Here is a 20,556-nt window from a genome sequence, read left to right on the forward strand (position 1 = left end):
CATTATATTCATCCATGATTGGCGATGTTTAGTGCCATTATCGTGCCTCTAAAAGTAAAAAAACTCGAGCAAAAATATAAAGACTACAATCGAGCCGCCATTTTGATTTATGCAGGTTGAATAAATCTGGTCAAAAAATATGAATGTTAGAATAATAAAACGGCTTTCTAAAAAATTCTTCTGTACAATATACCGATCATATAATATTTTAAAGACAAAAATAAATATTTATCTCTTATTTTAAACATCGCATGCTTTTTTTTAAAAGCTGAAAATTACTTGGTAATCCCAAAAAGTTTCGATACGAATAGCTGTTGCAAGGCAAGTTCAGACTAGTCTCGGAAAAATGCGCAGTGCTCCTCGTTATCTGTAATGCGTGCCAGAACGAACCCAAACAAAGACGTGATCGTAACGAGAAAAAAATCATTAAAAACTACGAGAGCACAATTGGAAAGATATACTGCTCAAAATTACCATAATCAGATACATAACTTGGACAAAGAATTCAATAATCGCCCAAGAAATGCCACAGAAATTGTGATAATCGAGGAGTAACTGGGTACATTTTTATCGCAAGGGGCCTGCTGCAAATACTCGAATCCTTTGTTATACTGCTTTTTACCGTAGAGGGCGGTATTTGCCTCGTGTTCAATTTAAACACGTTTAGATATATTGCAGCAGGCCCTTCCGATAATGATTGTACCTATAGTAACTCATTAAATATCACTATTTATGTGGCTTTTCTTGGACAACTATGGTATTCTTCCTCCAAGTTATGTATCTGCTTACGATAATTTTGAGTAGTTGTCTTTCCAATTGTGCTCTCGTAGTTTTTAATGATTTTTTTCTCGTTACGATCACGTCTTTGTTTGGGTTCGTTCTGGCACGCATTATAGCTAACAAGGAGCACTGCGCATTTTTCCGAGACTAGTCTGAACTTGCATTGCAACAGCTATCCGTATCGAAACTTCTTGTGATTACCAAGTCATTTTCAGCTTTTAAAAGAAGCATGCGGTGTTCAAAATCAAAGAAAAAATATATATTTTGTCTTTTAAAAATTATTCGATCGGTATGTTGTAAAGAAGTACTTTTTAGAAAGTCGTTTTATTATTCAAACATTAATGTTTCTTGTAACCTGATTTATTAATTCTGCCGAGAGACCTGGCCAGTACAGTAGCTAGCTAGCAGCTGGCAACAACAACCCCATGGGGCGAACTGCTTTGCAACCCATATTTATATCAGCAGTTCGGATTGATTCTGGATGAGCTAGAATACGATTGGTAACAATTAAATACTCCAGTTTTAGGGTGGATTGATTTTAGTGGTGTGCAAAACTGCAATTTCTTACATATTTCATTATTTTTTTCGGAGCGCCGGTTCTCAAAAAACGAAACCGGGACCCGACGGCAACGGTCGGGTCCCGGTGTGATCGACCGTACCGACTCAAGCCTAGTTTAAAAGCTTCAGATAGACTGACAAAATACATGAATATGAATATCCTATGAAGAAAGAGATAGTAAAATTCATTTGTCTATAATGCACAAAATATTCAGTTCTTTAAAGTCATAAATTCTACATATTTCATTATTATAACTGTTTCATTCTATTTAGATAACGTAATCTAAGGAATAGAAACTTTCACATACTTAACCACTTAATTCATATTTACCAGTAAGATTTAAAAATCAATTTTAATGTAAAAGACTCTTGGAGGATATACTGTATTCATACCAGTAAATTTGTATGTGTACATGTGTAATTTACATGTACATAAATTCAAAAATACAATTTAATATGGGTATTTGTGAATTTCTATATTGTGGCCATTACTATTGCACCACATTGTATTGTCTTTGGTCTTTGGCCTATGTGTACAGTGTACAGGCCTATATTAAGTTAGGAACTGTACAAAACATATCATACATATACATGTAGTTAAAGTAAAAACAGTCAATGCAAACGAAACAATCAAGAATCAAGTCAAACAGTGACAAGAGGACAGTTACTTTTCTACCACACTTGAGTAATAAATCTACCACAAGAAACAAGACGTCTGTTGCACTGTACACTTTATTACATGTTCATGACCAAGTCAATATCTTTTCCTACAGCGAGCACCCTGCAGTACTGCGCACTCCTGATCAAAACACAGAACCTGGTTGGGCATGAATAAGCCGGTGATGTCATCTTGGTGCATGCATAACTACACTTATCAGCTCGCATAGAGCACTCACTGTGTGTCCCTCCCTACTGCCTGTATTGCCAAAGCATACATCCTTGTATGCACGCACACTATACAATACAGACGAGGACAATATGGGCGTGTGGTTCAATATGGGTGTGGGGATTGGGCAGGTCCTTTTGGTAAATCTACACTATCTGTTCAGATTGTGCAAGGAAGCAATAAATGTGTAGAATTCTGATTGTATTCAGTGCTCTTTGAATTTCCTTGAAAATTGATTATGTTTTGAATATATGCAATGGTAAAGTTTGTCAGAAATGCAAACAATACATGTTTTTCCAAGCAGGATTGCTATTAAATAATCTTTCACCTAATCAAAACTTCACGATTTAAGTAAAAACAAATTAATTGATACTACTCAAGTGAATACATTAGACAACGAAAATCTGACATTTTTTCTCCAAAAGCTTCTTAACAATTAAGGCATCAAACCACTACCCCCCCCCCCCCCCCCCAAAAAAGGAGAAAATACAGTTGCATGTTTTACATGTACAATAAAATTCTGTTTGTGCAAAAAATGTTTTTCATTCTTAATTTATTTCAAAGCTTTCTCCATCATGTAAACAAGAGAATTAATTAATCAATCATTACAAGTGCCAGACCGTAAAATGTAGTTAATACAGGGCTTCCTTAAATGAACTACTGTAAAATTAAAGTATACAGGAAATTACCTCAACACTGTGATGGCACTACTGAACATGTACATAAGAACGGGCGAAACAATGTTGTACTGGTTCAAATGAGTTACAGAAAAAGTGCAGATTGTATCTGACATATCACTACTTTCAGTTTGTAATGAAAACAATTTTTCCAAATCATAAAATCTTATCACTGATTCATACTACATGATGTAAGCCTACATAATACACTGTACATAATACAGTGTTGTTCAAAGTCATGCATGTAGTTAAATATGACTTTTTATGTGTAGTTGGTCTACAAGTACAACAAAGACAAAGACTTTTATTTAACTTAACTAAAAAAGTTAAGAGGGAAGTGTCTGTCCAGCAAGACAATTGTCTTTTTTTCTATTCCTTCTCCATTTTTGCTTTCCCTATAAATTTTTATTTTGTCAACAATTCAAGACTTTTTGACGAGATTAGAATCTTGTCTCTGATTTGTAACCAGTGTCTGTGGGTTCAGAAGCAATTTCATCCATGAATAATTCACAATTGAACCTGCTTTAACACTGAACATTTACCAAAGAGGGATAATCCTAAGCCTAAACCTAAACATGCAATTTTTAAAAATGTTGGATTCCATAGCAAACTAAATGAAAAATATTCTTTCCCTTTCACTTTTACGATCACTGTCCTCAATCATTATACTAAGTCATTATCACAAAACAAAGACAAGAATGTTTGCCACTTTTAAAAACACTTTCACCAGTTTTTCCATCAAAAAGAATCCCTAATTTCCTGAATTTCATAACAAAGGCTAACTCTTGCTGAGTTAAATACATGTCATATACATGTAGACCTGACATGACATGAATTCCTTCACGTACATGTACACGAGATCAGGCATGCACTTCCTGAAACAATAGCTTGTATTTCCCCAGACACACCAATGTCATGGTTGGGAATTTTTTTATAATAGATTGACAGAGTTTAGATCTTGTGACAATAAGCCTTAGGAACCTGTTCATTACACGACCCAATCTTAAGAATGGATTGCTCATCATGCTCGCAATGACAGTCAAACAGATGAAAACAATTTCACTTTTGTTATTGAAAAATTATGCGTGATGATGATGTACATGAACATAACCAAGTGTACTAAAGGCATTGCCTACATGTACATGCACCAACAAATATTCTAGTTGGCTTTGAACAAAACATAGGAACAGAATAATTCATATTCTGGTAAACTTTGAAAATCAGAATAAGCTGCCCCTCTATGGTTTCTTTTAATCTTCTCCTGTGCCCTAAATGTAATTTCCTCATTCATACCTATTTGCAAATGAACAATGGATCACTGCCCAATCAAAACATAATCTGACTGAGGAACATAGAGACCATGTAGGCCCACATTCTCTAACACATCAATGAATAGGCCTCCAACATGGAATGGCTTTCTTCACATAATGGGATTAACTGACACAAAACCACTTGATCCCTTTGGTAGGCAAGCTGTCATTACATTCTAAATGAGCTCCATGATGGGATTAACTGAGCGGATTAACCATAACCTTGTTGTACAGTAAGTAACCAGAGACTGTCTACCTGTAAATCCCTCTTTGTGAAATATAAAATGCATGGATTTGTAACTTCTATTTAAATGGAAATTGACACAAACAGATTGGAGAGGGAAACAAAAGAAGAGAAAGACAGGAGCAGCAATATTTCTCACAATGAGGCTGATTTGAAAGTGCTTCAATGTATACAATTAACATTTTGTCATGTAACCTACATGTACATGTACATATGTACTCCCCTATTACATAACAATAGCGCTATGTAAGAGAGACAGTGACTTGGCTGCATGATACACTAAACAACGGAAAAATACTCCCTGAAAACCTTTGATAAACTTTTTTGTATATATTCCTATTTCTCTATCTGCTGCCAAGTACGACTGTTACATTGCACATTTAATGCTGTAGTTACATCCATTTGAAGTTTAAAGAACCACAATTGAATTATCTAGGATAAATAACCCTCTAAACATTCAGTGGCAGGATGGTAGCATTTATTTCATGACGCTCGATTAGGATCAAAGTAAATTAAACACCACAGGTATTGTCTTATTGAATATTAAATCATAAATGATCAGAATGACTATTTCCTGCCTGATTGTACGCTCAACAGGCCATTCCTGATCCCACCATTTCGTCCTAATACCAAAGCTGCCAACCTTGTGCGACCCAAAAAAGGAAATCAAAAAGGGAACCATGATGGCAAAAAAAAGGAATTCATTAAAACAAAACTTACAACCATGCGCGACACACTTCCAAAACAGAAATTCCATACCTCATGCTGGTTTTTTCCATATTAGTACCTATAATTTATTTACAAATAGTACATGTATGTGTGGTATTTGAAGAAAAAAAATAACATTTAAAAAAAAAAATATTTTATGAAGAAAAAATGTAATTAGGAGGAAAAAAAGAAATAATTCAAAAAAAAACATAATGGTTGGCAGCTCTGCACATACTTAACACTTGTCAATAATAGCACGTTCAGAGTTCTGACTAAAGAAAATTAACATGAAACTCATATAAAGAAACGTCATAATAAGAATCATTGGATAGCAAATGGAGCGTACAGACTTGAAAACAGAGTGTAATAAAGAAACTAATTTTGAAGAGATCATCAATTGGCATGACAACTAGCCAATCATTGGTGCTCGCAATTACAATTTTGTAAGATACATTCCTTATTGAGCTTCGTTTGAGACGATGCTCAAACATGCATTTTGTTATACGACGTTGGCGAGTGTCAAAATAAGGTCTGTGACTGGAGACTATCGTTGTACCACCAAGTTCATTTCAACACCAACTCAGTAAGTACACACACACACACATAGTGCATGATTCATATCCAGCTCATAGACAATTTGCAAAGCAATAATGATCTTCCACATGAATTATCCTGAGACAAACAGACCCCATTAGGCATCTATGACTAATCTCCAAGTGCTGTGATTTTGTCCTGTAGGCAATGCTTATCACCATCGCAAACACTTTGGGGTGAGAATATTCACACTAAGAGAAGAACCCGGCCCTGTTGTACTACCCAAACAGAATAATTAATCTTGCAGTTTATTAATTCATTTGCAAACTTGGCTAATGTGACATAAAACATTAATATTAACTCAGAAATTACCAAACAATTTACATATTCTCTTTCCAGATCAGTAAAAATAGCATCATATGGAAATGAGCGATTCCACATTAATTCAGACTTTGTTCTGCTGGTATAGTTATCAGTATTCACATCAAAATATATCTGGTTGTAAAATGTTCACAGAGAAAAAATATCTTTTTTGAAGAGATTTGTATGAACATAGGAAATTTAAAGAAGCAATACAAATTTGAAATACATTTTATTATCGTGTTGTAAACGTTGCCATTGTTAAGCTTTCCTTCCTTCCTTCCTTTTTTTAGGGGGGGGGGGGGGTGGGGGTAGACAAAATGTTAACATTGATTTTAATTTTTCTTTAAAAAAAAAGATACATGCATGGTTAATACAGCCTAATTTCAAAGGCAAGTGAGTTGTTGTATCCTCAGAAAGAAAAAAAAAATATTGAGTATGGAGGAAGTCAGTTAACCAGGACAAAATCTAGATTTGTATTCAATTCATAAGAGAAATTAAGCTCCATTGATAAGGAAACCATGTTAGCTATGTAAATAGAATCAAGTTCAGCGTAGATGTAGTCTTGATTATGGGTAAACGCAAGGACCTGTGCCAGCAAACCAGTACTTACCAAGGTAGATGTCTCCAAACGAACCGCTGCCAATTTTGCGACCCAACCGGTACTTATTTCCAACTCTGAGCTCCATCCTTTTCAAAGTATAAAAAAAATAGAAAGAACATGGTTAGAATAATTAATAAGATACAAGAACATTTAAGAAGTATGCTGTAATCTTTCTTCTATTGTAGAGCTTGCCCTAAAATTGAAAGTGATACTGATAACAATAAGACTGTAACAATCAAGAAATGTTGCAGAGCGGTGATACAGCATTGGCAACATTTACTACATTGTGTACCTTCAGTGTCAAACAAATTTTATATGGACATTTGTTGGTCAGTCAACCTCAGAAACCAGTCGAAGATTTTTTTTAATTGTACTGTAATTAGAGGACTTTTAGTTTTAGCCTTTGAAAACAAAGTGCGTAGCTTGATATGGTACCTGGCCCCATCATACAGTTACACAGCACAGGCATCGTAAATGACTTGAAAACATAAACGCATACATTTTTTATTTAGATCCATGGCATTTGTTTGCACTACACTTTTGAACAAGTCAAATTACCAATATGAAAAACCAAGATAAGCAAAAGAATGTTTCCTAAAAACACTGAATTACCAGTATGGTCAGAGAATGAGGATCGTAAGCATAAACGAGGTGCGCTGGCGATGCAAAAAACGGATTCTGCGAAAGAAAATAGTCTAACCCCAGTTCACCGTCTTCTTTTATGGGGTGTCCGTCTTCACAAGGATTTATCGCTCATAACGTGAAAGTCAATATAAAATGCATCACCAGCGCACGGATTGGAAATATGAAACTTCTGGAAAATTTTTTGCAGACGATCCTTATTTTAGTGAATGCGTCTGCGTTTACAAAGACGATCCTCGTTTGTGTGGACGATCCTTATTCTTGGACCAGCGCCCCCTACTGATTAGCCTACAGGACTCTTTAGCATAGCCTATGAAAGCAAAGTGGGTAACTGGTTCCCCTCCCCTCCCCCCAATCACTTTTCACAGTAAAGTGATTGTTTATTTCCTCCCTCCCCCCCCCCCCCCCTCCCTTTTTTTTTTACTGTTTCAATTTAATTTCAACAACTTTTTATGAAAGACCTTGGTCTTGGCTCATATTTACCTAAGCATTCTAACATAGAAATGCACAGACACTACAGACAAAAATGTGAAACTCAATTCATTTTTAAGGATGACCACTCATTTTGTCATTTCAGTGAAATGAATTGACTGCTGCTGCTGTGCCTATGCTGATTCTGTGCTATGTCTATGCGGGTTAGACCTTAGCATAAACAGCTGGGCTAGCTAGCTACGTTGATCGTCGTCGCTACACAGGAAAGGAGACACAGCAACATAAACAACAAATTACAATCTCTTCTAAATATCGAAATCTTACCTTCACCTCTTTACGAATCACAAAAATATACAACTATGCACGTTTGACAAACATCTACGAATGTCATGAATTGCTCGTTTCTCTGATAACTATTCGGTGTAATAGGGGATGGTCCCGATTGCAAGAGGATTTTCAGCTTCGTCTAGACGACTTCGCCATCTTTTGCAGAATCCTAGTTGGCCGAAAACATGTAATGTTTCTAACTCGAGGTGGCGCTAAACCTCCAGTCTCGGAAATACATTACAAAGACAACGGGCCGTCTTTATCACTGTATACCATAGAGATATATCTCTATGCTGTATACTCTATCACTTGATGTCATATGTCCCGATTTATGTGGAGGGGATTACGTTTACAATTCAATTCAATTCAATTCAAACGTGGTTTTATTCAAGACTTGTCAAACAGTTCAAAGACTAAAAATGCAAGTTTACATCAAAACATACAATCATTTTTCTTTTTAAAGCATTCAAAAATATAAAGAAAACATAGGAAATGGGGAAAAAAATATAAAAATGAATAAATGTTTACATTAAAATAAGATTTTTAAAAAATACAAAAAAAATACAAGATATAAAATATTGGTAGCAAAAATGAATAAATGTTTACAACAGAACTGGTAGAAGACTGGTTTTTGGTATACTGTCTAAATTCCTCTGTTACTCTCTCCCTCGAATATACTAATCAGTACCTTCTTTTCTGTGCCACATTTAAACGAAGTTATTTTCCATAGGATCTATGCATGAAGCTTTGTCAAATAAATTTTTATAATCATTTTTATGATATATTTCACATTTCTTATAAATTAACCACAATTCTGTAGCTTGATTCTGCTCTCCCCCACGGATCTGAAATTCCAAGAAGATCTGTATAATAACAAATTTTGTTTTATAGTAACGTGATGATAGGCCTATATGAGAGACTTTTATGACGAATACGAACCCAAAAGTCAAGTTCCAGCAATTAGAAGTCTTCATGACTCTAACTTATATATATATTCGCCATTTACGTTCTCCCCTTATCCCTCAAGAATCATGTAGCATTTTGGCATGGTGATGAAGTAATTTTTCATAATCTGTATCCTGATAATGTTTTTTCTTAGTCCTAAAGGCAAATTTGCAGCAATTAAATGAAAGGCACTCATGCAGTCGATCATAGAAAAATGGAAAGTGTATCCCTGTACAAAAATTAATGTCTGAAGTCTGTATCTGTATCATCATTCGTCATTTCAAAGAAAATAAATAATGAGTAGAATGAAATTCCATATTTTCTTAATATAGAATACAAATATTTATGTTTAATATTTTTATATTATATATTTTTAATTTCTCCCCCCCCCCCCCCCAGTAGGCATTTCTAACTTAATCTGGATAAGAAGAAAATGCAGCATCTAATACCTATGAATTGGCCTATATCCAGTGGCGGATCCAGGGGGGGGGGGGGGCCCGGGGGGCCCGGGCCCCCCCCCCCCCTTGAGAAAAAAATCATGTAAAATCACGTGATTTTTACGATTTTTGGGGGTTGGGCCCCCCCCCCCCCCCTGGCGCTCAAGGGGGGGGGGGGGGGGGTGCAAATTGAATTTTTTTTTTTGAGGATCAAAAAAAGAAATGTGCTCACTACCCCCCCCCCCCCCCCCCCCCCCCCACTGAGCAAATTTTTGGCCGGCGCGTTTTTCAAATTTTCGGGAGCAAAAAAAAAAAAAGTTGGGCCCCCTCCCCTAAAAAATCCTGGATCCGCGCCTGCCTATATCCAATATATATATATATATATATATATATAAGCTTATAAGTTGGGAAATCTATAATCAGGCAATCGAGGGACTTTCTGCCCCACGCACCAGCTGGGGGGGGGGGGGGGGAGGGGGGGCAGGGGCAGTGCTTAAAAATGCCCCCAATCCGAATCAAAGATGATCAAAATGTAGGTGCATGAAAGTCCCAGACCCTTATTTACATGGAAGCGGCAATGAATTTATTGATATTTGCTACTGATTTTAACAACAAAAATTATATATGGTAGGCCTACCACATTTTGTTTATAATTTAGACAGATATAATTTTCAGTGCGTGAGACTAAAATCCAAAATGGCGCTGTCCACGAAATTTTATGGACTGTCATCCAAACGAGAACTATGGCTTCCTTTGTGAGTATATCGTCCCGAAATGATCGAAAGAACCATTTAAGATTCCGTATAAATTCACATTGTTTGCCTAATTGTGTTCAATAAGATACGAGAAACACTTTAATATCGCTAATCACGTAAGTTTTTTTCTTGATCATGCGAGGCGATTTTTTTCTTGTAGTCCCATATGTTGAATTTTTTGTTACCTTTCTATTAAGTTGACTGTGCAGACTGGTATTGGTAACATAAAGGGAGTAGATTTATCTGTTGTACCATATAGTTAACTCATAAACAATAGTGTTAATTTGAATGACTATTTTTATTTTTGAAATGCTGAACTTGTCTTGTCTAAGACTCTCCTTACTCTACTCGTCAAGACTCAAGTCTAGTTGATTAAAATATTTGACTTTGAGTGGATGCTCAGTCTGAGTCTCTTTATTTTTAAATTATTATTTTTTCAAAATGTAAGTTTTTGATTTTATTGTATTTTGTTAAGTATTTTTCGAAATTAACAAATAATTTGTGTTTGTTTTCTCTCTCTTTTTTGTTGTTGTTTTGTTTATCAGTAATTGTTTCTTTCCATTTTGATTCTGGATGAAATTTCTTTATTGTCATTTTCAACTAGACTATTTGGTTATACTATTTTTTTTAAATCATGTTCAAATTTATTTAAGTGTGTATGTTGTTTGTCACTGATTATCTTATTAGGGTTTTCACTTCTTTGTTTTTGATATCTATTGAAGGTTTACCCAGGTGAGGTTTAGCCGCTACAAACCAACATACGTTCCTCCCGTAGTGAACAGACAGTCCTACGAAGACGGTTCCCTTCCACTGGACATCAGCACACCGGTCAAGGCTGCCGTAGGAGACATCACATCAGCCTTCACCTATGACCCTTTGGTCCAGTAAGTCATCTAGGCAGCATCTCAAATGACCATCCTAAGCTGGAGTGGTTCTAGAAGAAGAATTTCTTTTTGGAAGGGGGGAGGGGCTTGGGGGTTCTGGCCTTGCTTGAATTAATTTATAATCGAGACCTTCCTTCTCCATTGTTCTTCAAAGTGTGCCTTCAATAGAACAAGAAATGTAATGAACAATATAAACAAATTAAAATAATGACGACATAAAGAAATATGTAGGGGCATCATTTTATGAGTACTACATGTATTTACCATTAACTCTAGATGAATTGTTAATAGATATTTTTTGAAATCTTAGGAAAAACATGGTAAATGGAAAGTTTCAAGTGACCTCACTATGCAGTGTGTTGTCAATACATGTACAAGACAAATGTCTGTGTGTGTCTTTGTTTGGGGGGGGGGGGAGAAATGTTTTGCTTAATTACCTCTTCTTCCTGCCTAGCTGCTGTATACCTCCAGACTGCTTGTGTCATGATGGATCCTGACAAAATGTTAATGTCTCTCTTTCCAGCAAATTTGTAAATGTGATGAACAAGAAGGGGCAGAAGGAAACTGTTTCTAAGATCATGGAGAAGGTGAGAAGGGATCAACTTATTTACTTTCGATTGTACAACCCTATTGTGTCATGGGCAGCAAATTCCACCCAAGAACTTCAATGGTGCACTATATGTTTGGAATGAATACCTTGGTAGCTAGGGGGAATGCACAGTATAGTTTATACCAATTGAAGATATTTCATGGTCAATTTGACAAGGCAACAATAACATTTTAATGATGATAATACATTTCAGGCTTTCAAGCAATCCTACTTTTCCTACTTTTTCATTTTTTTTTTTATTGTGCTCCTACTTTTCCTACTTTTGTTTGAACATGTGATATAACCCCCCCCCCCCCCAATTGCAACAGGGGAAATATTAATCCACTTTGGAAATATGGTCCGTTGGTCTAATACATACCTCCTCAAATGCTAGTCAATATCAAACAACAAACAATTACATGTATTTTACATTTATAATGATCACTCTAAAGTACAAGTCATATGTTTTGATGTCCCTTTTTATTCCTATCCAGACTTTTGAAATCATCAAGTCCAAGCAAGTGGAGAAGTACAACAGGGCATCCGAGATGGACAAGTCCAGTCTAGAGACCAGTCCGAGGGTCATCTTCATGAAGGCCATAGAAAACTGCAAGCCTTCCATGGGTCTGGTCACAATCAAGCGAGGTGGCAAGAACTATCAGGTAACCTGGTCTACTCTTTAATACCAGTGTCTTTCTTGCAAGCTTTCATGATCTTAAGAACTAAAGGTTGATATTCTGTTTACCAAAATGATATTGTTATCTTGTTTCGATTTGTTCCTGTTATGCAATCTTGTTGCTCCAGTATTGTCCTTCTGCCTTTCTGTTATTATGTCACTCAAAGTTAACCTGATTTGGTATTTTTCGTCCCAGTCCCAGCGCATTTGTCCCAATATATGATTATTGACTGCGTATCCCAGATACCTATTTAATGTTTATTGTACCTGTTGGGGAGGGAAGAGAGGGAGAGTGAGTGAGGGTGTATGGAGAAAAAAAAAAGGAGAAAATGGTAAACAAAAAGGGGTGAGCATGGTTAGAGAGAACAAAAGAAAGAGAGAGAGAGAGAGAGAGAGAGAGAGAGAGAGAGAGATCCAACTTTAGATAAGATCTGAGAACATGTATGTACCGGGGTAAAAAAATTCAAACTCTTGCTTTAATATACAAGGCCAAGGTACCCATATACACAGAATACACACAGAATACAAGTATATGATACCCATGGAATACACAGTTTAAGGCATTCAGATGCTACAACCTGTACCATGGCTAGACTTATTTTGAGCCAAACCAGTATTCCTTCCTCTACTCACAGAGATGCCAACCAGTATGATTAAATTGTATTTAGTACGATATTAAAGGTAAAGACCAGTATTGGAAACGCTCCAATTTCAAAAAATGAAATGGAAGCTCTCATTACCAATCATGTGAAAGAATATGTTTTGACTAATACATGATGATAAAAAATTTGCCGGGAAACCGCCTACTAATTCATATATTTGGTAAATTTGTTTCTCTCATGGTCTGTGAGAGATATAGGGTAGTCCTATACACATCTTTCTGTGTATAGTGCTTGTAACTTTACAAAGAATGGGCCAAATTTCTTATCATTTTGATAATTCCAGAACCTTGCAGATGCTAGATGCTAGATGATCAACCTTTTCTGATCGATTCCACGTTTCTTTCACAATGCAATCGCATGACCATAACTGGTCTTTGCCTTTAAGAGTGAAATACGACGATATCACCTCTTAAAATACGATTTAAAAAAAATATAAATTAAACCCATAAAACCCCATAAAAACAGTAGAATTGCATAGAAACATATACAAGTAAACCCGCAACCCCCACCAAAAAACTTTGGTTTACAATTTCTCATTAAATTTTAATGAAAGAGCAAACATTTTACTTGACCGTACTTTATACCAGTAAAACATTTTTCTGATATTTTACTGGCCTGGGGCCGACGGGCCAGTAGTAGTGTCAAGTTTTCGTGAAAATCTGATTTTTCTCTCCAAAATCTGATAATTTTTTTAGGATACTCGGTCTGTTTTTTGTGTCAAGAGGTTGGCATCTCTGTTCTCATCATGAGCCTTTCCTTTCTCCTTCTTTAATATTCCAGGTTCCCTCACCTCTGAAGGATAACAGACAACGGTTTCTAGCCATGAAATGGATTCTGCAAGAGTGTGAGAAGAAACCGCTCAAGATGCATATGCCAGAGAAACTAGCTCAAGAATTCCTAGATGCATTTCATGATCAGGTAGGTTTACAATGTTCAAATTCTCCTGTACTACAATAAGATCTGGTATGCAGTTGTATTGTAAAGCTATCTTAAATAACACTTCAATTGATTGCATGATCTAAAAAGCAAAAGACCCAAATCTATATTTTGTCAAAAGAGCTAAATAAATATTTTGTTAAAGAGCTCTCTAAGGTATATTTAGTAAATTTTTAAAGCATGCTGATTAGCGCACTATGAAGAGTTTTAGACTGTTTCAGACTTTCAGTTTACGATTTTTCTACTCCTATATTCTGTACAACAATGTATATTTTGATCTATTAACTGTTAATTTTTGTGGCACCATACAGATACCGATGCTCTTTTTATCCCCTATAAGATACAATTCACATATTATTTGACCCTTCCCCGAGAGGGAGGGAGAAAGATAAACATTTATTTCTATAACAATTTAAAAATTATTACGATTTCTCTTTCTTATTACAGGGCAATGTAGTGAAAAGGAAACACGATCTTCACAGACAGTGCGAGGCCAATAGAGCGTACGCTCACTTCAGATGGTGGTGATGAACATTTTCACAATTGTGAAAAAACAAACTTATTGACAGTTCTAGAAATTTACAGTTCGTGTAAAAATGGACCTCAAAAGGACTGCAATACTACCCGGTATATGCAATCTTCAAGAGGATGATACTGGAAAGCAGTGTAGTTTCAAACAGACTGGATTTTTTGAGGATCATTGGAAAGCTGGACAAGGAACTGTTGTTTCAGTGTCGGAGGTGTCCTGAAGTTGTCTGCATGCAGAATTCAACTTGCATTGAAAGCTACCAGTGGAGATTGATATGTATGGATCTGTTGAAGAATATTGATACAAGGCGTCTTTGTTTTGCGAGGATTGATCATTGTATGGAAAGCATCGACATAATTATATTAAATGGTATACTTCTGTGATTGTCGTTATCAACCGCCTTTGAACTTTGCAAGGTAGACCCAAAATGTTGACCAATAACTTACCAATGATGAAGATAATAGGATCACTCTAATGGTGGAATAATTGTCTGGATAATAATGCTGGAATCAAATCTAAAGACAATTCCAAATCAGCACCATTCTGGGCTATAAAAGAGGAAGTTTAATTCACAATTTGTTTTCAAGATCCCCAAACTTAGGCTAATTACAAGCATTTAATTATACCTGTCCTCATATGTCTTACATATTTTTTTTTCTAAAACCTTCTCGAAGATTTTGAGTAAACTCTGGATTGAAGCTTACATGTGTATCATATGTATACTAATATAATTTACATCAATATTTGCTAATTGCTGTGAACTGATATACATTTCAAAAAAATCTTGGACTCTTGAAATTTGAAGAATCATTTATGATAAAATAAATAGTTATATACATGTATTTCTGATTCGCTATGGCATTTTCTTATTTTGTATTATGTTTTAACACATTGAAGATGCAGCATTCAGATAAACTTACGCTTGAAAGACAAAAGAGAAGAGAAAATATATGTCTCAATGTATTGAAGATTGTTTGTACAAATCAAGTACAGCATAAACAAAATGAAAACATAACAAATTAAACACTTAAATCCACAATTACCAGTATTCTATTTTAATCTTGTATAATTCACTGGAATATACATGCTGACATCACACACTGGGTTGAAGCAATACATTCTAGAATAATTCTTTTACATCAAATTACATTCAGATTGATTCAAATCATTACATACACAAAAGGATCATCTTGGTTATGAAAATTTAAGAGATGAGAATTTTTTTCAAACATGCTTTTATCCATACATTGAATATGGCCAAATATTTTCCTTGTATGCTATAAGAATATCTCTGATTATGTTATAAATTTCAAATTTCATGAAATCAAAACTGGAATAGCAAGCTAAATTATTTTAACTATCAACCTTCTTTCAGTAACAAACCAAAAGGAGAAAAAAGCACCATCATCCACTGGCTCGAGCGAAACTGGCATTTCAAAGCCAGCATATTACAAAATTACCTTGATGTTTTTCCAACTGAAATAAGAGAATGACAACAATCTAAGATTAATCGTATCAACATTGTGGGTTTTTTTCTGAATGACCTGAACATATTAACTGTCTAGCAGTGCTCCTATTTTCAAGGTATATTTTGTCATGAAACACAACGTATTTATAGCAATTACATCTACTGTCTCTGGTATACATATATGGGGTGTTTTCATAAGTACACATACCAACAACATTCAAAACCTGCCATAAATTAGATAAACTCTTTTCTTATTTACAAGATATAGTGTGGCAAAACTTATCAACATAGATTTGGGAAAACTTCTTCTACAGAGTGACAAGATGGTGACATTTAAATAATGTAAATACAAAACAAAAATTACAATTAAAAAACATGACAATAGGTAAATTGTGGATCACTTTTTTGTGTAGAGGTATAATTTTCTAAATTCGAAAGGAACTTTTCATTTTCATTTTCATTTTTATTTTTAAAAATAGTCATATTCAAATGAATTTTTTGTATTTATACAAATTACTCAGGCTACTCAAAACGTGTCTTGATATTTGTTGTTGTATATCTATAAATCTATTGAATGGTTCCTAACTTGAAACATGTACATGTATATTAACAATATTTGATGACAAATTAAAGGAGGTATGTATGGAACATTACTTGTATAAATTGATATACTCCTCGGAAAGCACTGGAATCAATCGTGTCACTTTTCCTAATTATCATGCCTACCGGTATCTCATTTCGTACAAATGACTACAAAGTGTAACAAATCTTATAAAATTTGCACATTAATTTCAAGGAAGGCACAGCTCACATAGCATGCATCTCAGTTTTCTTAGTTAACTACATACCCTTACGTATTGCACATTTTCAGGTTTGTCAAAATCTACCGATACATATTTCTTGAAAGCGGGTGGTGCATTTTGAAAGTAACATGTAACAGAGATTACTTTTTTGGAACAGAATAAATATATATGGAAGAGAGGAAGTAAATAGGAATAAAAAGAAATGCTAAATACACCAATGTGATGAGATGTGAAGAACAGAATAATAAAAAAACAAATATATTTATAAGTACTTTTAAATTGTACATTATGTAAGCAAAATGTGACTATTTAATTTGGTGACCTAAACAGACACAAATTTTCTATAAAATAACAGTCTATAATTGTCTAATAGCATAGTTAAAAAGATAATTACCAAAATGATGTAAAAACATAATTGTGCAGCCAAAACTACAAAATATATTTGTAATTATTAAAATAACCAGTCACAAAAATAAAATTTTCTTGAATACAATATATCGCGATCAATATCTAATGCACCAAAGCAACATGCAACTCAATGGTATCTTATGGGAAATTTGTGGAATAACAAATGGTGGTTATCAAATTGTGCACCACTACACAAGAAAACATGTCTAAACATCCTCTTGATAAGAATACTGCATGACTGAATACTCAGAAAGGAGAATTCATCCCAAGTTTGGTCCCAAATTGGAGCTTGGTCCTCTTCTGCCACCTCACAAAAACCCTGAAAGAAACAGGGTAAAAAGAAAAAATAGGTGTTAAAAATTGGATGGGAGTATTCAGGAAAGGCAAAGTATTTCTGGATTGTTTGTGGTACTGTGCTTGATTTGTGACAGCTCAGTTTAATCATATGACATTGAGTTGTCCTTTTTTTTTTCTTGTCCAAATCAAATTATTAACGATAGATGTGTATGGGCAAAAGCACCTTGTATTGTCCTTTTCTTGTCATTATTTATATATGAATTGCTTTTCATTCTCGCCCTACTTTCTTCCGTTCGTGATTGTTGTATTTTGTATACATATTTTAATATTTTTTTTTGTGTGTGCATGGACCTGTGGAAAAACAGTCAGGCTAAGGTAGGCCCCAGTGCTTAGAAAAAATGAAACAAACAATGAAACAAACTTCTGACAGCTGAATACATTGCAAACGGCATGCATCAATCAGAAGTAAGTGAAGCACGTGAACTGAAAGGCCCTCTTCTTCCCATATTTATAATCTCATCATAATAATAATAATAATACATATGCCTTTCTAGTATAGCGCATATTACATTATGATATAACGTCTCTATGCACTTCCAAAAGACTAGATATTATTACCCCGGCATTAGCTCCAGCCAAAGGACATTTGTGCCGCGGCGGGATTCAAAACCCGTACCTTGTGGGTCACAGTCCGGAGACTCATCCACTGGACCACAAAGCCTCTACATATCAGAGTACAGTCAAACCTGTCTATAGTAACCACCCAAGAGAAACACAAAAGTGGTCTTTGTAGACAGGTTCCTTTAGTACACGTTTCGATGAGAAACCATTTTCAAGGGAAACAAAAAATGTGGTCTTTGTAGACAGGTTCCTTAAGTACATGTTTCAATGAGAAACCATTTTCAAGGGAAACAAAAAAATGTGGTCTTTGTAAAGAGGTGGTCACTAAAGCAGGTTTGACTGACAAGGTATTGAAACAAGAGGAAAGTGCTGCCTTACTGTATCTCATACTGCTTGACGGCTTCACAGAGGAAGAGAACCACCAGCGGCCATAGGAAACCAATCAGCCATACCTCCAGAGGAATGTCCTCCAGACTCGAAGGCATCCCTGCTGCATCAGCTGATCCCCATATGCTCATGTCTATCGCAAAGAAGATGATCTCAAGGATGAATCTGCGTATAATAATAATAATAATAATAATAAAAATAGGCATTTATATAGCGACGTCTATCTTGACAATTCTTTACGAGGCGCACAAGAAAAATAGAAAGAATAAAAGAGTTTGGATGAGTGTCATAGTGCCTAGTACAGGTATTGATTCAAAAGATGAGATTTCAGCTGGACTTAAAAGTCTCTAAGGAATGATGGAAAAGAGTGCTTTTTAGCTGCATTTACACTGCAATAAAAAATTGTTGATTTTTCTCACACTATACCGGAGTTGGACTTTGGTGCGTGAAAAGTACCCCTTTACCGGACATTTTGGTAACACGCATGGTATCGCTCCGATCACGAAGTGGGGGGGGGGGGGGGGGGGAGGGGGCCGGGCACTACTCACCCAAAAATCTGGTATGAGCAAACACCAACAGTTTTTTTAATGGGCTTTTTTCAGTAGTGTAAATGACAGTCCAAAAATTGATTTTGTAAAATGGTGATTGGGATGTGTGAATTGGCCTTTTGTCACTATCTAATGTTTGCTGCACATGAAGTACGCAGTTACTAGAAATACATCGATTGTAATACTTCTTTTTCACCCAACTATTCATGTATGGATTGAGTGTTTCATGCTTTTTAGTAAATCTGCATCACAATATACAAATGAACAAGTGCCACGTGTGTTTGGGTATCATTTATCATCTTCAAGATTCAGAAATATATCTATATTTGACCAAATTTGAAAGATGCTGACCACCTCAATCCCTAACAAAAATTTATCAGAGTTCACAAAACCAATGTGTCATTTGATATTTATTTTATGTTAGCAGTTTTTTCCTTCAAGTTTTGATTGAGTTATGGAAATGAAAATTATTTGACTTGAATTGAATATATATATATATATATATTTCATGATACTGGATCTGATACTTCTTATCTACTCACAGTGCACAGACGACTCCACACCATAAATAGTTCCTGAACGGTGGTTTCCTCCACAAGGGTTGTAAACAATTAACAAAGCTAGCTGATGATGTAACTGGGAGAGAAACAAGAAACAAATTTATGGGATAAACAAAAGAAATGAAGATGAATTAACACCAACTTGGACAGATGGAAGTAGGTAACCTTACAGATGTGCAGGAATTTGATCTGGGTAGCAGAGAAGTGTGTTGAAACATGAAATATCTTATAAATATTTATAAATATCAATAACGGTAGACGCATGTTTATAAAAAAAAGATATTGACACTTTCAAGAAAAATAAGAGAAATGGATATAGGGGAACATACAGAGATGGAGTAAGAGAGAGGCACAGAGAGAAAGAGAGAGAGGGAGAGAGGGAGACAGACAAACAGACAGAGAAAGAAGATAATTCGATCATAATAGCAGAAAAGTGTATTGAAAGAGCGAGAGAGAGAGAGAGAGAGAGATATACATATATAGGATGACCTCGTACTTACTGAAATACAATGTAAGAAGGAATGCCTGAATATTTTGTGCCAGTACTTGATGTGAGGAGTACTCCTCTCTCCATCCATTCCAGCTTGATGTCATGTTTCTGAGGAGTCACAGAGAACACATAGAAAGGACAGGTTGGCAGCTAGAAAATTATACACATCAAAGTCAACACACATGAATAAATGTTATGCACTCATATACAGTCTAACCTGTCTTAGTGGCCACCTCTCTATAAAGGCCACCTGTGTATAGTGACCACGCATTTGTCTCCCTCATGAGAGAAATGTGTGATGTAGAACCTGTCTAGAAAGGCAACCTATCTACAGTGGCCATGTTCTATGTTTACCTTGGGTGGCCTTGATAGACAGGTTTGACTGTAGTTGCAACTATGACTAGAATTTAATATTCTCTTTTTTCACTAATAATATCATAAACATTCAAGATGCAGTAGGTCTGTGCTGCATATATTTGATACGCACATTGGCTACAAC

General features: G+C 35.4%; 3 protein-coding genes across 4 annotated transcripts in view; 1 reads left to right on the forward strand and 2 right to left on the reverse strand.

Moving 5' to 3' along the window:
• LOC574554 (casein kinase I) overlaps nucleotides 1-8,247 on the reverse strand; it is a 50,417-nt gene extending 42,170 nt beyond the window's left edge. Inside the window, 2 exon segments of the mRNA XM_774870.5 lie at nucleotides 6,671-6,747; nucleotides 8,060-8,247. Coding sequence (XP_779963.1) covers nucleotides 6,671-6,746 — 76 coding nt within the window. The 5' untranslated portion in view covers nucleotide 6,747; nucleotides 8,060-8,247.
• A 1,868-nt stretch (nucleotides 8,248-10,115) lies between these two features.
• Nucleotides 10,116-14,968, forward strand: LOC576469 (28S ribosomal protein S7, mitochondrial). The gene is made up of 6 exons (XM_776776.5): nucleotides 10,116-10,199; nucleotides 10,922-11,083; nucleotides 11,607-11,670; nucleotides 12,167-12,334; nucleotides 13,791-13,928; nucleotides 14,394-14,968. Exons 1-6 carry the CDS (start codon nucleotides 10,141-10,143, stop codon nucleotides 14,472-14,474), a joined length of 672 nt encoding a protein of 223 aa, XP_781869.1. The 5' UTR covers nucleotides 10,116-10,140; the 3' UTR covers nucleotides 14,475-14,968.
• A 541-nt stretch (nucleotides 14,969-15,509) lies between these two features.
• The window catches only part of LOC765072 (transmembrane protein 94), a 28,333-nt gene continuing 23,286 nt past the window's right edge, over nucleotides 15,510-20,556 (reverse strand). For both annotated transcript variants that reach the window (XM_030984115.1, XM_030984114.1), the window contains exons 27-30: nucleotides 20,068-20,165; nucleotides 19,550-19,643; nucleotides 18,451-18,624; nucleotides 15,510-17,473 (exon numbers count right to left, since the gene is read on the reverse strand). In XM_030984115.1, coding sequence (XP_030839975.1) covers nucleotides 17,401-17,473; nucleotides 18,451-18,624; nucleotides 19,550-19,643; nucleotides 20,068-20,165 — 439 coding nt within the window. In that variant the 3' untranslated portion in view covers nucleotides 15,510-17,400. The remainder of the gene's footprint in view (nucleotides 17,474-18,450; nucleotides 18,625-19,549; nucleotides 19,644-20,067; nucleotides 20,166-20,556) is intronic.

Source organism: Strongylocentrotus purpuratus, unplaced genomic scaffold, assembly GCF_000002235.5.
Source record: "Strongylocentrotus purpuratus isolate Spur 01 unplaced genomic scaffold, Spur_5.0 spur5_scaffold_14, whole genome shotgun sequence".
NCBI classification, from domain to species: Eukaryota; Metazoa; Echinodermata; class Echinoidea; order Camarodonta; family Strongylocentrotidae; genus Strongylocentrotus; species Strongylocentrotus purpuratus.

Bases quoted from the DNA above. Each gene is read 5' to 3' on its own strand.
- LOC576469 (XM_776776.5), top strand. From the start codon at position 10,141: ATGGCGCTGTCCACGAAATTTTATGGACTGTCATCCAAACGAGAACTA. The intron at 10,200-10,921 runs GTGAGTATATCG...TATCTATTGAAG, and splicing joins CGAGAACTATGGCTTCCTTT to GTTTACCCAGGTGAGGTTTA. The intron at 12,335-13,790 runs GTAACCTGGTCT...TTAATATTCCAG, and splicing joins GAGGTGGCAAGAACTATCAG to GTTCCCTCACCTCTGAAGGA.